Genomic DNA, 17,539 nt, shown 5'->3' on the forward strand with positions numbered 1-17,539 from the left:
GAGAGAAGACGATGGAGCGACACACCCCTGCCGGTCTTGTTTTACACAAGCCTGTGGTATACATCTCGTCGTTGTCAAGTTTACATCTCTTGCCCCTCCATGTTCATGTCAGACCCCCGACACGCACTTTTGGATCCCTTCCTCTCTCTGCATCTCACTTCATGCTCAACTTTGCAACATCTCAGCAACACCCTTATGCGTCCCCCCCCCCCCTCCCCCTCCCCCTTCATCATCCCATACCTCTACCTACATACACCTTCCTCCGTGGAGGGTCATTTACTGAAGGAAAGAAGAGGGGTGCGCACTGTGTGGGACCGTGCTGCACACATCATTTAGCATTCCTTCCCTATCCCCATCCCTCTGTGCCAGGCTTGACGGTTTCCTGTTGCCACAGTAGCGACAGCGACGACCTCATCGCCTCAACGCTCGAGGCGTGCGGTCGATCCCCACCAGCGACGACCTGAACTTGGGGCGCTGGCTTTTCTTTCTTAATTTTTGTGTGTGGACGAAAGAAAAAGTGTGTGGACGTGCTGGTGTCGATAATCCGAGTGTCTGTAGCCCCTGTACTACTTGGGGCGCGTGTGCGCTGCGCTTCAAACTTTTGCTGCTGATGTGCTCAAACTCACCCGCGACAATCTGAAGGCTACCGAACTCTGCCGTCGTGTCGCAATTAAGTCAACGCACCCCTCTGCTACATTTGGACTAGACTCACAACAGTCACAAGTCCTTTTTGTATCTGGTGTGTGTGTGTGTGTGTGGGGGGGAGAGAGGGGATATAACCACCGCACAGTGCCACCGTTTTCTGGAAGTTGTGGCGTATCTGCTTTGTACAGTGTGTCTGTGCGCACTAACGCGAGCAGAAACGTACAAGTGCAGCTGGCACCAAAGCACATCACCGTCTCACGTGAGCCCAGCACACACGTCAGGCATCCCTTACTCTGACAACGAGGTCCTCACACCCCCTATTCTTGCTGATGCCGATGCCGAAGGCCATTCGTGTCGTTATGCACTCGCCTCGACGACGCATGGCACTGCAGAATCGCTTCATGCGACGTTATTGTCTAGATGACGTGCTAACTGTGGGTCTTCTGGTGCAGCTCCGCACGTGCACCACCACCACCACCTCCCTCACGGCCTCCATCGGTGGAACGTCATGGCATTCTACTCCAGTCGCGCACTTCGCTGACGCCGCTGCCTCAAGCTCACCTCCGAGGGCCGACGCCTCTCTTGCACCACCATCACCCGTTGAGGTACATCAAGTGATCGCACGCGCTGTGCAGAGTGGCAAGTGGGAACACGCAGTTCGTCTCCTCCTAGGTGCCCTTCACAGTCATTGTGTGCCCCTCGCAGAGACGTATCAGCTGGCACTTCTGGCAGCACTGCGCGGTGGGGGATGGCGAGCGAGCGTACAACTCACGACGCAAGTGGCAACCAGCGCTCTCTCGACAAGTGCCCTCTATCACACTGCGGCAGACCTGCTGCTCGTAAAATCAGCATTTGGAGTGGAGGCCTCGAGCAACTCCCTCGATCCAGTAGTGCTGAAGGAACTCGTACCACTTATGCTGGCCGACGCCACGCAGCACGTGGTGTGGCGTCCACGGCACCGTGAGGCGGCCCTGCGCGCTCTTAAAAGGGCAAAGGAGTCCATACAGATGTCGGCCCTGTTCCGTCGATGGACTTTCTCTGCTACTCTTTGTTGTGTCATTTCACAATCTCGGTACAGCGAGGAGGAAGCCACGCTACTTATGGAGGCGTTCTCTCTCACCGGAGACTGGTGCTCCGCAGAAGCACTGAGGTCAGGCTTTCCCCAGCTCACCGGCCCGCTTCTTGTCAAATATGTGTACGCGTTCGCCGTGGCTGTCCAGCGTGTTGGGACTTCAGAAATTGCAGAACCACAGGAGTTTGTTCCCTGGGAGATGGCTTTAGATGTTGCTGCTAGTGGCAAGCAGGATGCGTCACTGCAGGCAGCCGTGGCGGAGCTGCTGAATGTAACGCGACACACCGCAGCCCCTGCCGATGGAGCCGGGTGGTGGTGGGCGACGAGCACCTCCACGCATGCGAAATTGACAGAGCTTCACAAGCGAGCTGCAATATCCGTGCCCGAGGCTGCACGATTTTTGGCGAAGTGTCATCTAACAACCGAGGAGGCAAAGAAATTGCTCGATGCCGTCCGCGTCTCCGGGGTTCTAAATCCCGGGGAACCAGGGGCTTCTACACGGCATGTGGGGTGGGTGAACGTCGTTCTACTTCTTTCTCAGTGCTGCCCACACGCGCTGGTCTCCACTGGAGGGTGCGCCGACGGGCTTGTGCAGTTGTTGCCGCACCCCCATTTACGAGTACGACAGATGCAGGACAGCGGAACACCGCATCCCCTCGCTTTGTGGCAGTACGTGGTGCAGAGTCTCACCGACAGCGATGTCGCGTACCCTGCCAACACAGCTCGTCAGCTCGTCTACACATCATCCGTGTGGCATTATGTGCGGCACGCTTCCCTCCTGCCGGCGCAGCTGGCAAAGGCTGAGGACTCACTGAGTGCCGCGATGGTGCAACAGCTGTCCCCCACCAGTCGTCATATTACACTGAAAACTCTTTTCACCGGTTTCGCCGGCAAGCCCGATGCGCTGTGTGTTTTGCTCCGTACAGTCAGCACACACGTCAACGTACCACCAGCAGAGCGCTGTGTCGGGCTGATGTTGTGCAAGGAGACCTCTAGAACTGATGAGCTGGTGGACGTGCGGCTGCTGAGCTTCCTGAAGCCTCTCGACGCGCTAGGAACACCTGAGGAGGTGTGCGAGGCTGTCTGCGCTGCTGGCGAAGCTCTTCTGGCCACCACCTCGTCCCCCTCTTCCTCCGCCCAGCTTGTGTGCCTCGCTGTGTGGTACATCTGTCACCAACTGCAACGTGGCGTTTCGATTGCTACGCTGCGGTCTGCACTCCGCCGCACGGATGCGCTTGCCCAGCGACTTTCGGGTTACGCGGACGCGTTGTTGCTACTGAGTGCCCATCTGCAGTGGTGTTGGGGCGCCTCACTGGAGGCGCTGCGGACACAGGCTGTGCCCGTTTTGGCGAGGCGTGAAGAATGGAGCGTATTGCCTCAGCTGCTCAATCGCTGCCCTCTCCCGCTATCGGCGCAGGAGCGGCGCATCCTGGCGCGCTGTGAGAGGGGCGTCAAGGTTGCAGCATTGCAGAACCTCGTTACGGAACAACGCGCGAGAGCTGCATGGGACTATTGGCAGGGCGAGGTATGTGGTGCGATTGCTGAACAGCCACTGCCCACGTCCCTCCACGACAGTTTCGTCTCTCTCCTCTTGGCCCAGGGATTTGTCGCGGAGGCGCATGCGGTGCTGGAGTGCACTGGTGCGCCAGAGGCCCCTGTGACATGCACAACATGGTCTCACGCTGGGCTACGCGTCTACGACTATGCGAGACGCCGGCGACGAGAGCTGGGAATGCCGCTGGAGGAATTGTGGAACGTGGCCGCACTAGGGGAAGAGGGGGCAAATAGCGACGGCAGTGGCGTCCGGAGACGCGAAGCATCGGTGATGCTCTCTCTCTATGCTGGATTGGCCTTGGTACACACCCAGCGGGCAGCGGACGGTTTTCGGCTGGTTTCGGCTGCCACCGACTATGTACGCCGGTACGACGCCACGCATCACCATTGCAGTAGCCAACTCCCGCTTGACTCCACAGCGTTGCACAAGACAGATGCTCAGCTCGCGACGTGCCTTCCCGACTACGTGCAATGCGTCGCACCGCGGCTCGTCAGTTCCGCACTCGGCTTCGGCGACGAGTCATCTAGTCACCATACAATGGATGCCACTTCTTTGAGCTTTGATAGCGCTGCGATTTCAGTAGCGCTGCAAACAGCGACGTCTTTGTTCCCCCTCACCTCGACGAGCGAGGCGGCAGTGATAGCGTGGTCAGGGACCGTGACGCAGCTCTACACGACAGCCACCGCCTGCGCGACCGATGCTATGCCGGCAGTTCTGTCGTTAGGGCAACGGCTGTTGCTTCAGGCGGCACGGCAAAACGTCGCGCTGGGGCCCTCGTATCTACGCCTCGTTCTCGAAGCAGGCTCGTTCTCTACGACGCTGCTTGCTGCAGCTCGGCAGTGCCTCCTCCTGAAACGCGGCAAGACGGCATCAAGCCCGTGTAGGGCAGACGTTGCCGCTACTGCCGCCTTTGTAGCCCATGCGCTCGCCGATCGTGGGAACTACTCTGGAGCACTTGAATGGGTAGAGGAGTTTGAGCTGTGGCCGCGAGTTGAGGAAGCGGGAAAGGAAAGCACAGCGCTGGACTTGCAAACCGTCGTGGACTCAGCAACGCAGTTGTCGTGGCTGCGGGCCGCCCATTGGAACTCTCAGCGGCTCTCCAACCAGCGCGCCGCCCTCTGCCAAAGTCGACGAAAGGTTCAGGACGCAGTCGGTAGAGACACTGTGACGCCTCAACTCTACTCACGGGGTGCTCTGGATCTCCTCATCGGCGTTGAGGCGTGGGAGGAGGCGCTAGACGCTATTCTGCATGTGGCGTCCGCCTCACCTAACGTGGAGGGTCTCTTCTCGGAAGAGTCCATGATGATGATGGAGGTGCGCGATACGTACCTCTGCGCGGATGTGCTGAACAGCGTCATGCTCTGCGTAGCCCGCTGTGCGCCGTGGCGAACCACAGTGCAAGCGTGGATACTACTAACCAGTCAAGCTCCTCTTCTTCCCTGGGCAACTTGCGCTACTGCCATGACACCGAGCATACACGAGCTGCTGCGAGCGATGGGGCGTCAAGGTGCACTACCTCACGAGATTGGCACAGTTGTGGCGTGGATGGTGATGCAAATGGACTTGCCTACGTCTGCAACGTCCGCTCTTTGTTCTCTTTTCGCTGATTGTATCGACTCCTCATCTTCTCGCGTTACTCTATGCGCATGGACGGCGGCAGAGACGCAATTGTGTGCCGAAATCGTAGTGCAGCTGCGACGATTGGCTGGCGAGCAGCGCGTGCAAGAGGCTGAGCTCGCGATTGCAGAGTCACAGGTATCCCCTTTTACAGCCTCCTCTCACCTGGTGGCCTCTCTTAGTGAGGAGCGGACGGCGCTGTCGGTGGCACCTTTGGCAAGGTCGTGGCTGCCACCTGGTCTGCCCCCGCTGTCATCAGAAGACCTGGACACGCTGGCTGTAGTGGCCCCACTTTTGCTCCTCGCCTCAGCGCCGCAGCTAGAATCTCTCGCACGGCAGCACCTGGGGGGCAGGTTTCAGGCACATGAGCTCAAGGCCCTCCTCTATTTCTACAAACAGGAGATTTTGCAGCGCGTCTCCGCCGTGCGTGATGCTGACGCGTTGCTCGTTCAATACCTCTCAAAAAACGCAACGCTGCTCGTGTTGCTCTCACAATGGACGGAGACGAGGCAAGCACAGAACCTCGATCCCTCCAAGTGCAATACAGCTGCGGCGGAATGGATGGTGCAGCACGTTTTCGACGGCCTCTTCCCACTGTCCACGGCGGAGGAGCTCTGGAGGGTGTGCCAAGAACCTGCAACAAAGCTGGCAGGGTGTCGGTGGTCAGCCGTGGCAGAAGGGGAGCTTTGCGAGGAATTGTTGCGGCGCCACGGCAGGCTCCCGACGAAGCTGAGTACCGCACCCCAGTTGACGCGGCAGGACATCGCTCACTATTGGAGCCGTTTTCATCGGGTTCTCCTGCCGGAGATGCATTTCGGCCCACTGGAGCTCTGCTGCCTTGCAACCTATGCACCGGCTCTGGCTGAGGCGCGGGCCAAGTGCCCGGACATAACCCAGCCGGTCTACTCTGACGCTGTTTCCGAGCTCGCCACTCATGCGTACATGTCACACTTCTGCCCCGGTCGTGTGCCTGTCGAGGACACCCTAAGCTACCTTCGCCGCCCCCATTCTGCTGTCACGATCGCAGCGGTCATGACCAGCGCCTTCAAGAAGCTCAAGGTGCTCCACACACAGCTCTTCGAGGCTCCCAGTACGCCTGCGCACGGCTATCGGCTACCGTTTGAGTGGAGCGCTGTGTCTACCACTGCAAAGCAGCAACCAACAAAGCTCGATCTGCAGTACCTTGCTGCTGCTACCCGGCGTGTGGCCCACAAATCTACGCCTGTGACCGAAACGGTTCCCGCTCGTGCGACCAATGCATGCATAACATCGCCGCTGCTGCGCCAATGGATGCAGTGGGTGACAGGGACAATGCGCACCGGTTTGTCTACTCCATTACCGCATGCAGCTTCACTACTACTCGTGGAGTGGACGAAAGAGGCGCTGCAGTCGGACTTGGGTGCCCCTCGCGCATCTGAACCTTGCAGCACCGTCCTCACAGCTGCGGGCGTGAGGGTCGATGAGGCGCGTGCGTTGTGGCGGGAAGTGGCGCAAGCAGGGAAGCTCGAAATGCAGCAGTGCCGCTGCCGCGAACTTGGTGTAATGTGGAAGATGCTAACCGAGTCGAAGGTGTGGAGAGCCATGGACGCCGGGCATGTGGCGGTGCTGCGCAAACTGGTGTGCCCCTCCAAAACCCAAATCACAGCGCTGCCTCCCAAGCACAATGCGGCCGGACACCACGGCAATACGTCGGAGCTGCATGAACAGAATGATGCGTAGGTACACGCCCCAGCACCTACACAAGTGCGTTTGGCATTTCGTACGCTCTCCACTCCCCCCCCCCTACACACACACACACACACACCACCCCTTGCGGTTGATACACGGTGAAGTCAGGTACTCTGAGAACCCAATGTCTTATTCGGCAACACGCGAGCATATGGATGTACACACGCTAACATCAACACATATACACGCACATAAACGACGTTCGTTTAAGGGGACGTCAGGGAAGACCTTTGCCCCCCCCCCTCTCCTCTGATATAATAATAAAAACATTCTCATAATTTGTAGTGTTACCCTCCCCCCCGCCTCGCTGCGACGCACCCTCATCGAGAGACCCGATTGAGGCTACCTCAAGAAGGATCACCGTGTAGCTGAGTCCCCTCTTCCTCTGTATGTGTGTAGTAGTAGTAGTAGTAGTAGTAGTAGTAGTAGCAGCACCGCCCCCCCCCCTCCCTTCCTCACCCACCTGCCCCTCTCTCTTCGTCTTTAAAGACATACATCATCATCAAGCGCAAAAAAAAGAGGAGACGCCCCACTGCAGTGACACCCAGTCCCCACCCCTCTGTTCTCCATACCTCTCTAAATCCTGCGCTCAAGTACTCGACCTCTCCACCCTCGCGAACATGTGGCACGAACAAGTCATGGATCGAATCCGTCCTTTGAACATCTCACCTCGCCTCGCACGTGTGAGGTGGGGATGGTGTGTGTTGCTTATGTGGGCATGGGTAGCCACTACAATCCTGCTAAGCCACTGCGCACTTGCCTGGCCGCAGTTTCTTCACGTGAAGCGCCCTGAACAGTTGCCTCTATCAGAACTGGTGAAGGCAGACGACATGCATGTGATTGTACCCTCTCGTGTATTATTACACAGTGCAGAGGAACGTGGAGTGCAGGCCCGTATGCTTTTGGAGGAGTTTGAGGCGAAAGGGCGGCTGAGTCCGTGTTGGAAGCGCTCCCTGCAACTCCTGCACGCCAAATGCTCCGAGGTCCAAAGCGAGGACACAATGCGCAGCCGACTGGGACTCCTCATGGCTACGTGTGACGCGAGGAGTGACGGACGCGCACATCCGAGTTTCCATTGTGCCTCCGAGGTTACACAGCTGTCTGCCAGTGAAGTGCGCCAGTGTGTGCAAGACTTGTCTGACAGCGCCTACGCGGCCTTCCTTCAATATCGTCTTCATGCCGACGTGTTGTGCGCTTACTTGGAGGAGGAAGTATACCAACAGCGCACCGAGGCCGCGGTAGCGGCCATGCACCTTCAGATGCAGCGCAGCGCAGAGATGTTGACTGCGCTTCAGCACTCTGGCGCGGAGGTGCTGGCCGTCATGAAAGACTCGCAGAAATTTCAACACGAGTCCCGCGAAGCCGCGTCATCCTTACGCGACCTCTTGGATCATCTTCAGAGGGGCCAAATAGCGGCACTCCAGGCCTTGCAGCGGGCCACCGACGACATCTTGCACACCAGCACTCGCACCGATGTGGCGCTCGGTGACCTGCACACGCGCGTGCAGGAGGTTGCCGCCGAAGCGCTCACCTCTATTCAGGCCCTCAGCCATGAATCCCAAATGAAGTTTGCAGAGGTGGAGGCGCAAACGCGCGGTGTGGTGCGACTTATACGGCAGATGGACGACCTGCACCACTTGCTGACCCGTCAACATATTTCTTCAAATCGTGTTGTTTGGATCCTTGGGAGCATTTCCGGCGTGCTGATCCTCACGTGCCTCCGGCAAACGGCAGCTGCGCGGCTGCCGGCCACCTTATTCACCGTCGCCGGGTCCGTTGGCGTTCCGCTGCTGCAGTGGTGGTCCGGGCAGGCGTGGTGGCTCCTCCTGCACGAAACAGTGTGGGAATTCCTCTGCTTATCAACGGCAGTGGGGTTTGTCGTTCACTCTGCCTATCACTATACAACGCCTAGCAAGTGCCGGCACCAAGGCCTGGAGCGGGAGGAATCCATGTGCGTCTGGGGCGAGCTGCAACTACCGCAGCAACCACTGCACCAGCCTGCTGGGGCACTGGTTTACAAGCACACTCCTCGAATCCCCCTAATGAGTTTTGAGCCCCACCTACGCCTGGTCGGGAACGCGGCATCTGCGCAAACCTGGGATGCCGCCGACACACCGTCGCCGTTGTCCATCGTGGTGTCCCCGCGGGTCGAAGAGGCGGAGGTGATTTCGACAAGAGACGACGATGCCCCTGTCACCGCCCACAACGAAGACACTGTGAGTCTACCAGACAATCTGCCAAGCACGGCAAGAACACCAAATCGCAAGCGTTGTCGCCCTGTGGCCGCAGATAACGACACCGCTCGAAAGCGTACCAAGACACAGCGGTGCAACCCAGCAAGCGGACATTCGTGTCTCGCAGCCGTCACTAAACGTCCAGCAGCGCGCCGCAACTCGCGAGCAACGCGCAGTAAAGGATGAACACCCCCCCCCCCCCCCCCTCCCCTCAACCCTCCCTTCCTTCTTTTTTCTGTTGCTGCCGCCGCTTTTTCCTGAAACCATTTCTTCTTCTTTGTATATTCTCTCTCGAATGATTTGCATGTAACTCGCGCCTTTTACGCTCACTATTATATATATATATATATCCCATTTGCTTTTGATCGCGCGCGGGGGGGAGGGGGGGGGGGGGTTACGCCAAGGTGGATGGCGAGGGGAGGAAGCAGAACGCTGTACATTGTTTGCGTGATACGGCGCGGTTTAGGCCCAGTGACGTGGCATCCCTCTTTTCCACCCTCCCCGCCGCCGCCGCCCTCCCCCCCCCCCTCTTTTCTCTGTTCGTCACACTAACACCCGACTTCTTTTTTTTTGGTGTGTGTATGTAGGGGGGGAGGGGGAGGGCTAGTCTACTCGTCAAGTTCTCCCTCCCTCCCTCCCCCCCTCCCTCCCTCCCTCCCTCCTTCTCTCCTTTGTTCCCTCTATTCACTCCAATTTGTACTCGACTCTTGCCTATCCTAAAAGAGACCCACAGCACACCCAATGGCGGAGAGCGCGGGCACAGGCCCCCCTCTCTCCCCCGCCCCCTGTATAGCCCACTCAAGGAATCGGATGTCGCTAATTCATGTCCAAATGTCGCTGGTGTTTGCTATGCAGGACAAACTCATTGATACTCACACCAACACACACTGTGGTGATGTCTTCCCATTCCAACTACTCTACTCCTCCACCCCTTCGCGTCGTATATCTGCACCGCCCCTCATGTGCGGAGGGGGGGCGCGTGCAGGTTCGGTGCGTATACAAAAGAAATCGGATTCACAGCATCACCACCGGGTGCGAGGGTCAAAAAAAAAACGATAATCGCACGGAAGCGAAGGTGGTGTCACAGACAATCTTATTCCCACCCAAACCTTCACCGATTAACCGTCGCCCCCCTCCTCGCCCCCATCATCATTATTTGTGTGTGTGTGTGTATATATAAAACCTTTTCTCCATTGTCACCACTCACAGGATCCTGTTTGTTCGGGTTGCTCTACATCCATCCCCCCTCCTCCGGGAAACTCTTCATGAGAAGAACCCTGCAAATATCCGTCAGTCCACGCCTCGACGACAGTGACGTATCTCTGGAGAACCGTCTGGTTCTAATCAACCTCAAAACTCCCCTCTCCATCCAAGGTGCGCCTAGCCACACTCGCAAATGCTGAGTTGCATGGTAGAGCAAGGGGATCGCGCTCGCAGCGACGCCTCGCTAGTGTCCGTGGAAGAGCTCAGCGGGTGGGCTTCTGTCGCGGAAGCGCTTCTCGCTATGTGCGCGCGCACTGCCCTTGTCGAGGCCGAGGAGCCGACTGCGCGAGCCAGGTTGGTTGTGGAGAGCGCTGACTCGCTTGCGGCGATTGTACAGGCGCATGTGATCGGTGTAGCCGCGCTTCAACGTCGCGCCGCCGCCATGGAGGATCAGCGGAGCGACGCCCTTGCCCAGCAGCTACGTGCTTCTCATCAAGAATGCCAAGCAATGAACGGCGATCTGGTCTCTCAGCGCGCCTCTTGTTCGGCCTTGGAGGAAGAATTACACCGTCTGTCAAACGAACTGCAACTCGCGCAGCATGAAAGGGGGGTGCTGCAAGAAGAGAGAAAGGCGGTGTGGTGCGCTGTGCAAGAGGCTCAGGCGGTGGTTGGCATCACTTGCCCGGCTGAGGCGACCATCGGCGAACACGTCGGTGCACTATGTGCCTGGGTGAAGAAAGCAGAGACAGCCGCCCCGTCACTCGTCGCTGTCGCCCCTCACCACCCGGCACGTCTATCGTACAACCGTATCCTTCCCGCCACGCCAGTAAACCCCGTCACCGCCTCGCTGCTGCGGGTCAAAGAGCAGGTCGAGCAGATGCGCGAGCCTTCGCAGGAAAAACTGAAGATGACGGTGGGCATGTCTCGACCCTGGAGAGACAAAGCGACAACACCGCAGACACCGTCACCGCGAGCACGAGCGGTTATGGCGACGGCAACAGCAACGGTGTCAACTCCAACGCCTCTCACGGTGGACCGATCCCTGGGCCGGTTTCGCTTCTCCACGCCCCATCGCAGCACGGGGGGCTCTGCAACGCAAAGAGAGGACGACGCGGCCGCCTCACCGCCCTGGCTGACGCACATGATGAAACTGCAGAAAGAACTCAAGGATCTGCGGCGGGACTTGGGTCCCATCAGCTCCTCCCCTTGAGCCTTTCCCAGCGACACCTCTGCCCCCTTCTCTCTCTCTCTCTCGTATGCTTTTGTGGAACCCAAAGCATCGCCCCTGCTTCCTCCTGCTGCTTCGTTGTGTGCTTCTCTCCCCACTACCACCACCACCCCACCCCTCTCCGCGCGTGCGTCATCCCTCCCACAACGGCCTGCGCTGCATCGCGGCTGTTGAAAGGGGGGGAGGAGCGGGGAGCGGGGTGAAAAGAGACTAGGAAGAAAGAGGTGACATACCTGGCGAGTCGCGAGTCCAGCCGTCATACACAACGCAACTCAGCTTCTGTCATCCGAAGGTGTGTGGCAGTCAATGCGACGCGCCCCACTTGTCGCCTCGCTGCCTATACGGTGACGTCGTTGTTTTGGTAGTTGAACCAAAAGGGGGATTCGGGGGGGGGGGGTCAGTGGGGAGGAGAGGAGGAGAAGGCATATCGAAGGTACTCACGTCTGTGTTTTACTGCCTCCCTGTCGCCTTCTTCTCTTTCCTACATCCTTTCCAGTGCCTATCAACACACACACACACACACACACACCGCCTGTATACGCGCGCGCGCTCGCCCAACCACGTTTGGATTTTGTTGTCTCAACTTCCAACATCCCCAGCCGCCCTTTTTTGCATGACTTATTCTCCTCCTTCTGTGCCCGTTTTGCCTTTCCACCCCCCTCGAGCGTGCTCCTTGACATTATACACTGGTCTCAGTACACACAAGCGTTGACATAGTCCAAAAGAACGTGAAGGCCATGGCCACCTTATCGACCAGCTCCGGCCCTAGTAAAGGAATCACAGAACTTGCTCCTTTGAGGGGACATGTGTGCCTGCCGGGAGAACCGGTGCTGATGGCACAACCCAAAGCCGTGCTGGCTATCGGCGGTGGTCTTCGACTGCTTGCCCAGCCCCTGTCCACCACCACCACCACCGCCGCCGGTGAAGAACCAAAAGCGCTCACCGACGTCTTTCTTTCTGAGTACTGTGCCCCCCTTCGGCGCAGCAGCCATCACCTGCACGCACACATTCCTCGGTATACCGTTCCAACCCCGGCGAGTAGACGATATGCCCCTCGCGCCAGCGATCCAGTGCTTGCCGTCATCGCCCGCAAGGTGAGCCAGCACTGCTATTACTGCTACATTGGCAGCTCAACGCTGGCCTACTTGGACGCATTAGCGTTTGACGGCGCCACGAAGGTGAGTCGTCCGCGACTGATGGAGGGCGATGTCGTGTACTGCTACGTGAAGCCTCGCAGTGCATCCAACTACGCCGATGGCGCGCGATGTTTGGCGGGCAGCGGTGCGTTTGACACATCGAATGAGGTGGAGGTGAGCTGCATGGCGGCAGAGGTCGGGCTTCCCCCCAAAGACTGGACATCCGGAGAGGCCGTCTTCGGACCGTTGCGCGGCGGCCGCACGTTGCAGCTTCCACTGTCGTACGTGCGTCGCCTCCTCACACCCATGGAGAACTCTCCAGACCACGCACAGCAGCGAAAGCGCAACCGCACGGAAGGCGAGGACGGTGGTGGTGAAGTACCTGCCTCCTACCTCCTCCATCTGCTGGGGAGCCGAGTCCCCTTCGAGGTAGCTGTCGGCCTCAACGGACTGGTGTGGGTGCGGGGGCTTTCTAGTGAAACGGACACGACGGCAGGTGTTCGGCGCACTGTCGCTGTGAGCTCATGCATCTCCGAAGCGCAGTACGACGCCACTCGCGCAGAGATGGAGGCTCGCGTCGAGGCTTATTTTCCCTCGTGATACAAACATAACAAGTGCGCACGCGCACACCCTTTTTTTTTTGAGGTGGAAATGAATAATCGTCATCCCCTGTTTTTTTCCTTCTCTCCTCCTCAACTAGGCGCTTCCACCAGGTTTTGTCCTCGCTCCCCCTCCCGGTGGTGCGATTGTCTCTTTGCCCCGCTTCTGTATACGTCAGATGACCCACGTCCAAGGACATGCCAGAGAACGAGTGAAAGAAGAACAAATTGCGCAGGGAGGGGGGAGGAAGGGGAGGGGAAGACACCTAATCCGAACTGAAAAAAAAAGGAGGAGGGGGCAAAGAGAAAATATCCCTGGCCCACAGCGCGTTACCCCCGCACTCGGGTCTCTCTGCCAGCGAGCAGGCAGTCGTATCGTCTGTCTGTGTGTGTGTGTGTGTGTGTGTGAGGGAAAGAGTTCAGTGATAACGGCTCTTTCATGGAAGTCTCTCCACCCGGGCTCTCCCCCATTCCTCTCGCATACTGACATTTTTTTCATCTTTTTTATTGGGGCGCACTGCACAACGACCCCATCGGACCCACGTACGCACACGCGGCTACACGGCACTACAAGAAGAAAAGAGAGTGCTAACACCAGCGGTAGAAACACACACACTCACACACAGGCAGGCGAATTTGGCCTTCACTCAAAGCCACCGATCTGCTCTACAACAAATCAGGTGTGTGTTTGCCGGTCCTTTCCACCACCACCACCACCCCCTCCCCCCCTCTCTCCGTTCTCAAAGTAGCTTTGCACATCGCGCTTCGTTCCCTTCACTCATCCTTCTTTGAAGACCAACACGTAGAACACACGGGTACCCACGTGTCGGTCACACAAAACGCGATGCCAGACTTTAGTCAATTCATTAAATATCTAAACGCCAACCTCCACGCGCCGACTAGCCAAAACACCGCACAGGGCACTGTTGGTGGAAAGGGAGGCGGTGGAACAAACGGTGCGACCGAAGCTCTGAGCCCTGCTTCATACGGCGACACCAACGCCTTCACCCGCTCCTGTGACACAACGTGGCGAGTGTTGCTGCCGAGCGATGCAGCTGCCAAGGAAAGCGGAACACGATCCAGTGGTCCATCCGCCGCGGCCGCGGCAACCCATGCATCCCCATCACACCCCTCTGTGACTATTGGGCGGATGATGGTGTCTACTGAGGACCGCTGGCGGATTCAGGCACAGATGCGCCGTGAGGAGGCGCGCACCGGGCAGGCGCGGAAGGAATACAACAAAAAGGTGACACGCGCTATCAAAGTGACTAAGGGGCCCTCTGAAAATGCATTCCCGCCCGGCCGTGGCCGTCCCCTGTAGCACACGCGGCAGGGATACCGCGACAGCAGGGGGTGGTGGTGGCGGTCATCTTTTGAAGCAACACGGGTGGGCTATATGCTTCCTCTGGCATTCAAGGAATAGAAACGAATTTGAATACTGCTGCGGAGCAGCGGACCGTCAGCCCGTACGTGTGTGTGTGTACGTGTGTGTAAGTCGGGAAACGTGGGGGTGTTGTGTAACCCCAGCATCCCTACTCGCCTCCCCTCACAGCACACACAAACACTTCACCCTTTGTCACTTCACGTGTTATTTTTTCCCCTCCCCCCCCCCACCCCTTGCTGTGTTAGCTAACGCAGGGCATGCTGTTGTTGATCCCCTCACCTCCTCATTCTCCTCCTCCAGCGAGGGAAAAAGTCGCTGGAACTTCAATACATGAATTTACGGCCGCTGAAGAGAGTGAGCGAGCCAAAGGGACGTCTGCGGCCATGAATGCGTAGGGGGTTGGGGGAGAGGCGGTAGGGAAGGACTCGAACTGTACACCCGGCGTCGTGCTCGTGCACTTTGATGCATATCAGGCGCTGTTTTGGGGGGAAGGGGGGGGGGGTCGAGGCGTCAGGAGGATATAGTTTTCGACGTTCTCCGTCTTGTTCATCTCACCCTTTCCCCGACAGAACACAGACACACGAGACACACAACGCTTGGGAACAAGAGCTATGTGTTCCCTTCTGCGTTCATTTTTTTCTGTCTGTCTCACCATCTTTCCACAGTGTTCTCCCCCCTGTCTGTATTGTCTGATGTGCGTGAAGCAGAGCATGCGCGTGTGTTGTCTATGTGTTTATGTGTACACAGTGTGACACAGCCATCAGGGAGAAACACTCTCATTCCAGGAGGAGGAGGGGGGGGGGCACTGCGAATATCCTGGACTACCCCCCCCCCTATCCTTCTCGAGAGACAGATCGTCTCTTCAAAGATGTGTCTCATACGTCAAGCAAATGTTGGTGTTGACTGTGTGTGATGACTGTGTGTGTGTGTGTGTGCCTATCGCACACACCTCACTTCATTCCGCCCTTCCCTTCTCTGATCTGGTGCCTTTGGTGATGGATGGCACACGCGCTCTCCGATGTGCACTCTACTTCTCTGGAACTCAGTTGCATCCCATTCCCCACATCTATTCTTCACGTACACGCACACATATACATCTCCGCACGTCGCATGCAAACGGAAAGGAGCATACATAGATTGGGTATCGCACAAGCACGCTGACTGTTTAGATTTTGCTCTGCCTACCTCCATAGCGATGCACAAGGGCATCAACAGAGAGCAGTCGCCGCTGGATCATCACACGGTGCTCATATCGCCGGACGCATCCCCGAGCACAAAAACAACTGCGAAAACAAATGACCTCTGCGACAAGAATACAGAGGCGGTGCCGCTCGTCGATTTGCTGATGCAGGCCTCGGACACCATCCGAAGAGAGCGAGAAAGAGCAGCCACACTGGAACAGGAAAATGTTAAACTCCGAGCACAGTTGGATGGTGTTCGGCGGGCGTATCGCCTGGTGGCAACTCAACGAGCGCTGCGCAGCTCACAGGCATTGGAGGACGTGGCTGCACTGAGTACGGCTGACGAAGACAAGTTGTTTGCTTATGTGCGAGAACAGCTTATGGGGTCTCTCGAGTATTCCTCTTCGAAGCCTGAAGGCCGTAGCTGCACAAGTAAGAGCACAAATAAAACCCGACCGAGACAACCCCAGCGCACCTCAAGCGCTGCTGTCTCGCCCATGGTCTTGGCGGCAGCGCGCGCGCAGCCAAGTAGCTCTAGAGCCGCAGCACGGAGTCGCACGAAAAGGAACGTGTCCACACCCCCACCCCCCGATTCCAGAACAGAAAGAGCAACCGAACAACATCCCTCTGTACCAGCGAAGACACGTGCAGAGCACGGCAACTCGTATTCCACTCTGCAACACGGCAACCTGAAAGTGGGTGAACATCATCTTGGCTCTTCCCCGGATGGGGTGAGCAGTCGAAATATCCCTGAAGGGCGCCGGGGCGGGGGGGGTACATCGGCTGAAGTGGGCAGCATCGACACTAAAGAGTGCCCCATGCACTCGATGGCTTGCCGACTTCTCCGAGCACTGGCCCCTCGTCCCACCCATGCCATTCTGGGTGATATTGTGCACACAATGGTTATTGCCTTGCAACGGGATGTGCAAGCCCGGCTCAACACGGTCCAGGAAAAGACCGCTGATTCTTCGAGTGCAATGCGCAGCCTTGCGATGGTGCGCCTTCAGCCCTGCGTGTATCGCCTCATCATCGGTCCTCCTGCAGAAGTGAAGACCATGGAGCGCGCAGCACGTCGAGGTGACCGCGACGGCGCTCGCTCATGGTCCCCGAAACGCCACACCACCGTTCTTCACCGCGATCACTTTATTATCTATGGCACCGGCCAGAAGGACACCAATGCCGCTCCCACTTGTCACCCCCACGTCATCAACACCGTCGTCCACCTCACCCTTGACGGTGGCACTCTGCGCGTCATCCGAGGCGGTGGACACGTCGATTTCCTCGACTACGTACAACGTCACCTGCGAATCGCCTTTTGATACCCCAAAAGCACTGACTTCCCTTCCAAAAAAAAACCTCATCACCACTCCCGTCACCGTCCAGACCACCTCTGCGAGTCCCCGCCCTCCACTCCTCGGAGTTTTTAGATCAACAATCTTGCTTTCAAAACCCCCTCATGGAAATATACTCGACCCCCCCCCTTCCCCGACCACGCACCCCCCTCTCCGCCCCCAAAAGTCTGCCCAGGCGGCAACAAAACCACGAGAGCGAACGCTCGGCTCTGGAAATCCTCATTTCTACAGGGATGAAGCCCACCGCCTTACTCTCCCAACGCTTCCCCGCCCTCACCCCAAGCACCCTCCCCTCACCTCACCTCCTCCACCCGCCTATCCCGCCGCCTCCCCATCCTTCTCGCCTCACACCACCATACACACCCGACTGTGCCACCGCCGTGCGTGCGAGCGTGCATATGCGCACAGCAACACTGGCGGCCCCGTCTCCACCCACTCACCCACCCATTAATCCACAAACATACACACACGAAGAGAGACTGAAACAAAAACAAAGGGAAAGGCACCACGCCTCACCTCCACTCCCCCTCCCCCCCCATCCGACCCTCATCTCACAATGACCGCCCTTGCACCCCGCCGCTGCGCGCTAGTGCTATTGTGCGCCC

The 17,539-nt window shown here is 58.0% G+C and overlaps 6 protein-coding genes across 6 annotated transcripts; all 6 read left to right on the top strand.

Moving 5' to 3' along the window:
• Positions 1-974: 974 nt before the first annotated feature.
• JKF63_07209 (uncharacterized protein) lies at positions 975-6,608 on the top strand (the record flags this gene model as incomplete). The annotated part of the gene is made up of 1 exon (XM_067903150.1): positions 975-6,608. The coding sequence occupies one exon, from the start codon at positions 975-977 to the stop codon at positions 6,606-6,608; it is 5,634 nt and encodes a 1,877-aa protein (XP_067759705.1).
• A 647-nt stretch (positions 6,609-7,255) lies between these two features.
• JKF63_07210 (uncharacterized protein) lies at positions 7,256-9,037 on the top strand (the record flags this gene model as incomplete). The annotated part of the gene is made up of 1 exon (XM_067903151.1): positions 7,256-9,037. The coding sequence occupies one exon, from the start codon at positions 7,256-7,258 to the stop codon at positions 9,035-9,037; it is 1,782 nt and encodes a 593-aa protein (XP_067759706.1).
• A 1,210-nt stretch (positions 9,038-10,247) lies between these two features.
• JKF63_07211 (uncharacterized protein) lies at positions 10,248-11,264 on the top strand (the record flags this gene model as incomplete). Its single annotated transcript, XM_067903152.1, has 1 exon — positions 10,248-11,264. One exon carries the CDS (start codon positions 10,248-10,250, stop codon positions 11,262-11,264), a length of 1,017 nt encoding a protein of 338 aa, XP_067759707.1.
• A 755-nt stretch (positions 11,265-12,019) lies between these two features.
• On the top strand, positions 12,020-13,018 carry JKF63_07212 (uncharacterized protein; the record flags this gene model as incomplete). The annotated part of the gene is made up of 1 exon (XM_067903153.1): positions 12,020-13,018. The coding sequence occupies one exon, from the start codon at positions 12,020-12,022 to the stop codon at positions 13,016-13,018; it is 999 nt and encodes a 332-aa protein (XP_067759708.1).
• An 843-nt stretch (positions 13,019-13,861) lies between these two features.
• JKF63_07213 (uncharacterized protein) lies at positions 13,862-14,338 on the top strand (the record flags this gene model as incomplete). The annotated part of the gene is made up of 1 exon (XM_067903154.1): positions 13,862-14,338. One exon carries the CDS (start codon positions 13,862-13,864, stop codon positions 14,336-14,338), a length of 477 nt encoding a protein of 158 aa, XP_067759709.1.
• A 1,258-nt stretch (positions 14,339-15,596) lies between these two features.
• JKF63_07214 (uncharacterized protein) lies at positions 15,597-16,901 on the top strand (the record flags this gene model as incomplete). Its single annotated transcript, XM_067903155.1, has 2 exons — positions 15,597-16,277; positions 16,308-16,901. The coding sequence occupies 2 exons, from the start codon at positions 15,597-15,599 to the stop codon at positions 16,899-16,901; spliced, it is 1,275 nt and encodes a 424-aa protein (XP_067759710.1).
• Between the last annotated feature and the right edge of the window lie 638 nt (positions 16,902-17,539).

This window comes from Porcisia hertigi, chromosome 4 (assembly GCF_017918235.1).
Source record: "Porcisia hertigi strain C119 chromosome 4, whole genome shotgun sequence".
In the NCBI taxonomy this organism is placed as follows: domain Eukaryota; phylum Euglenozoa; class Kinetoplastea; order Trypanosomatida; family Trypanosomatidae; genus Porcisia; species Porcisia hertigi.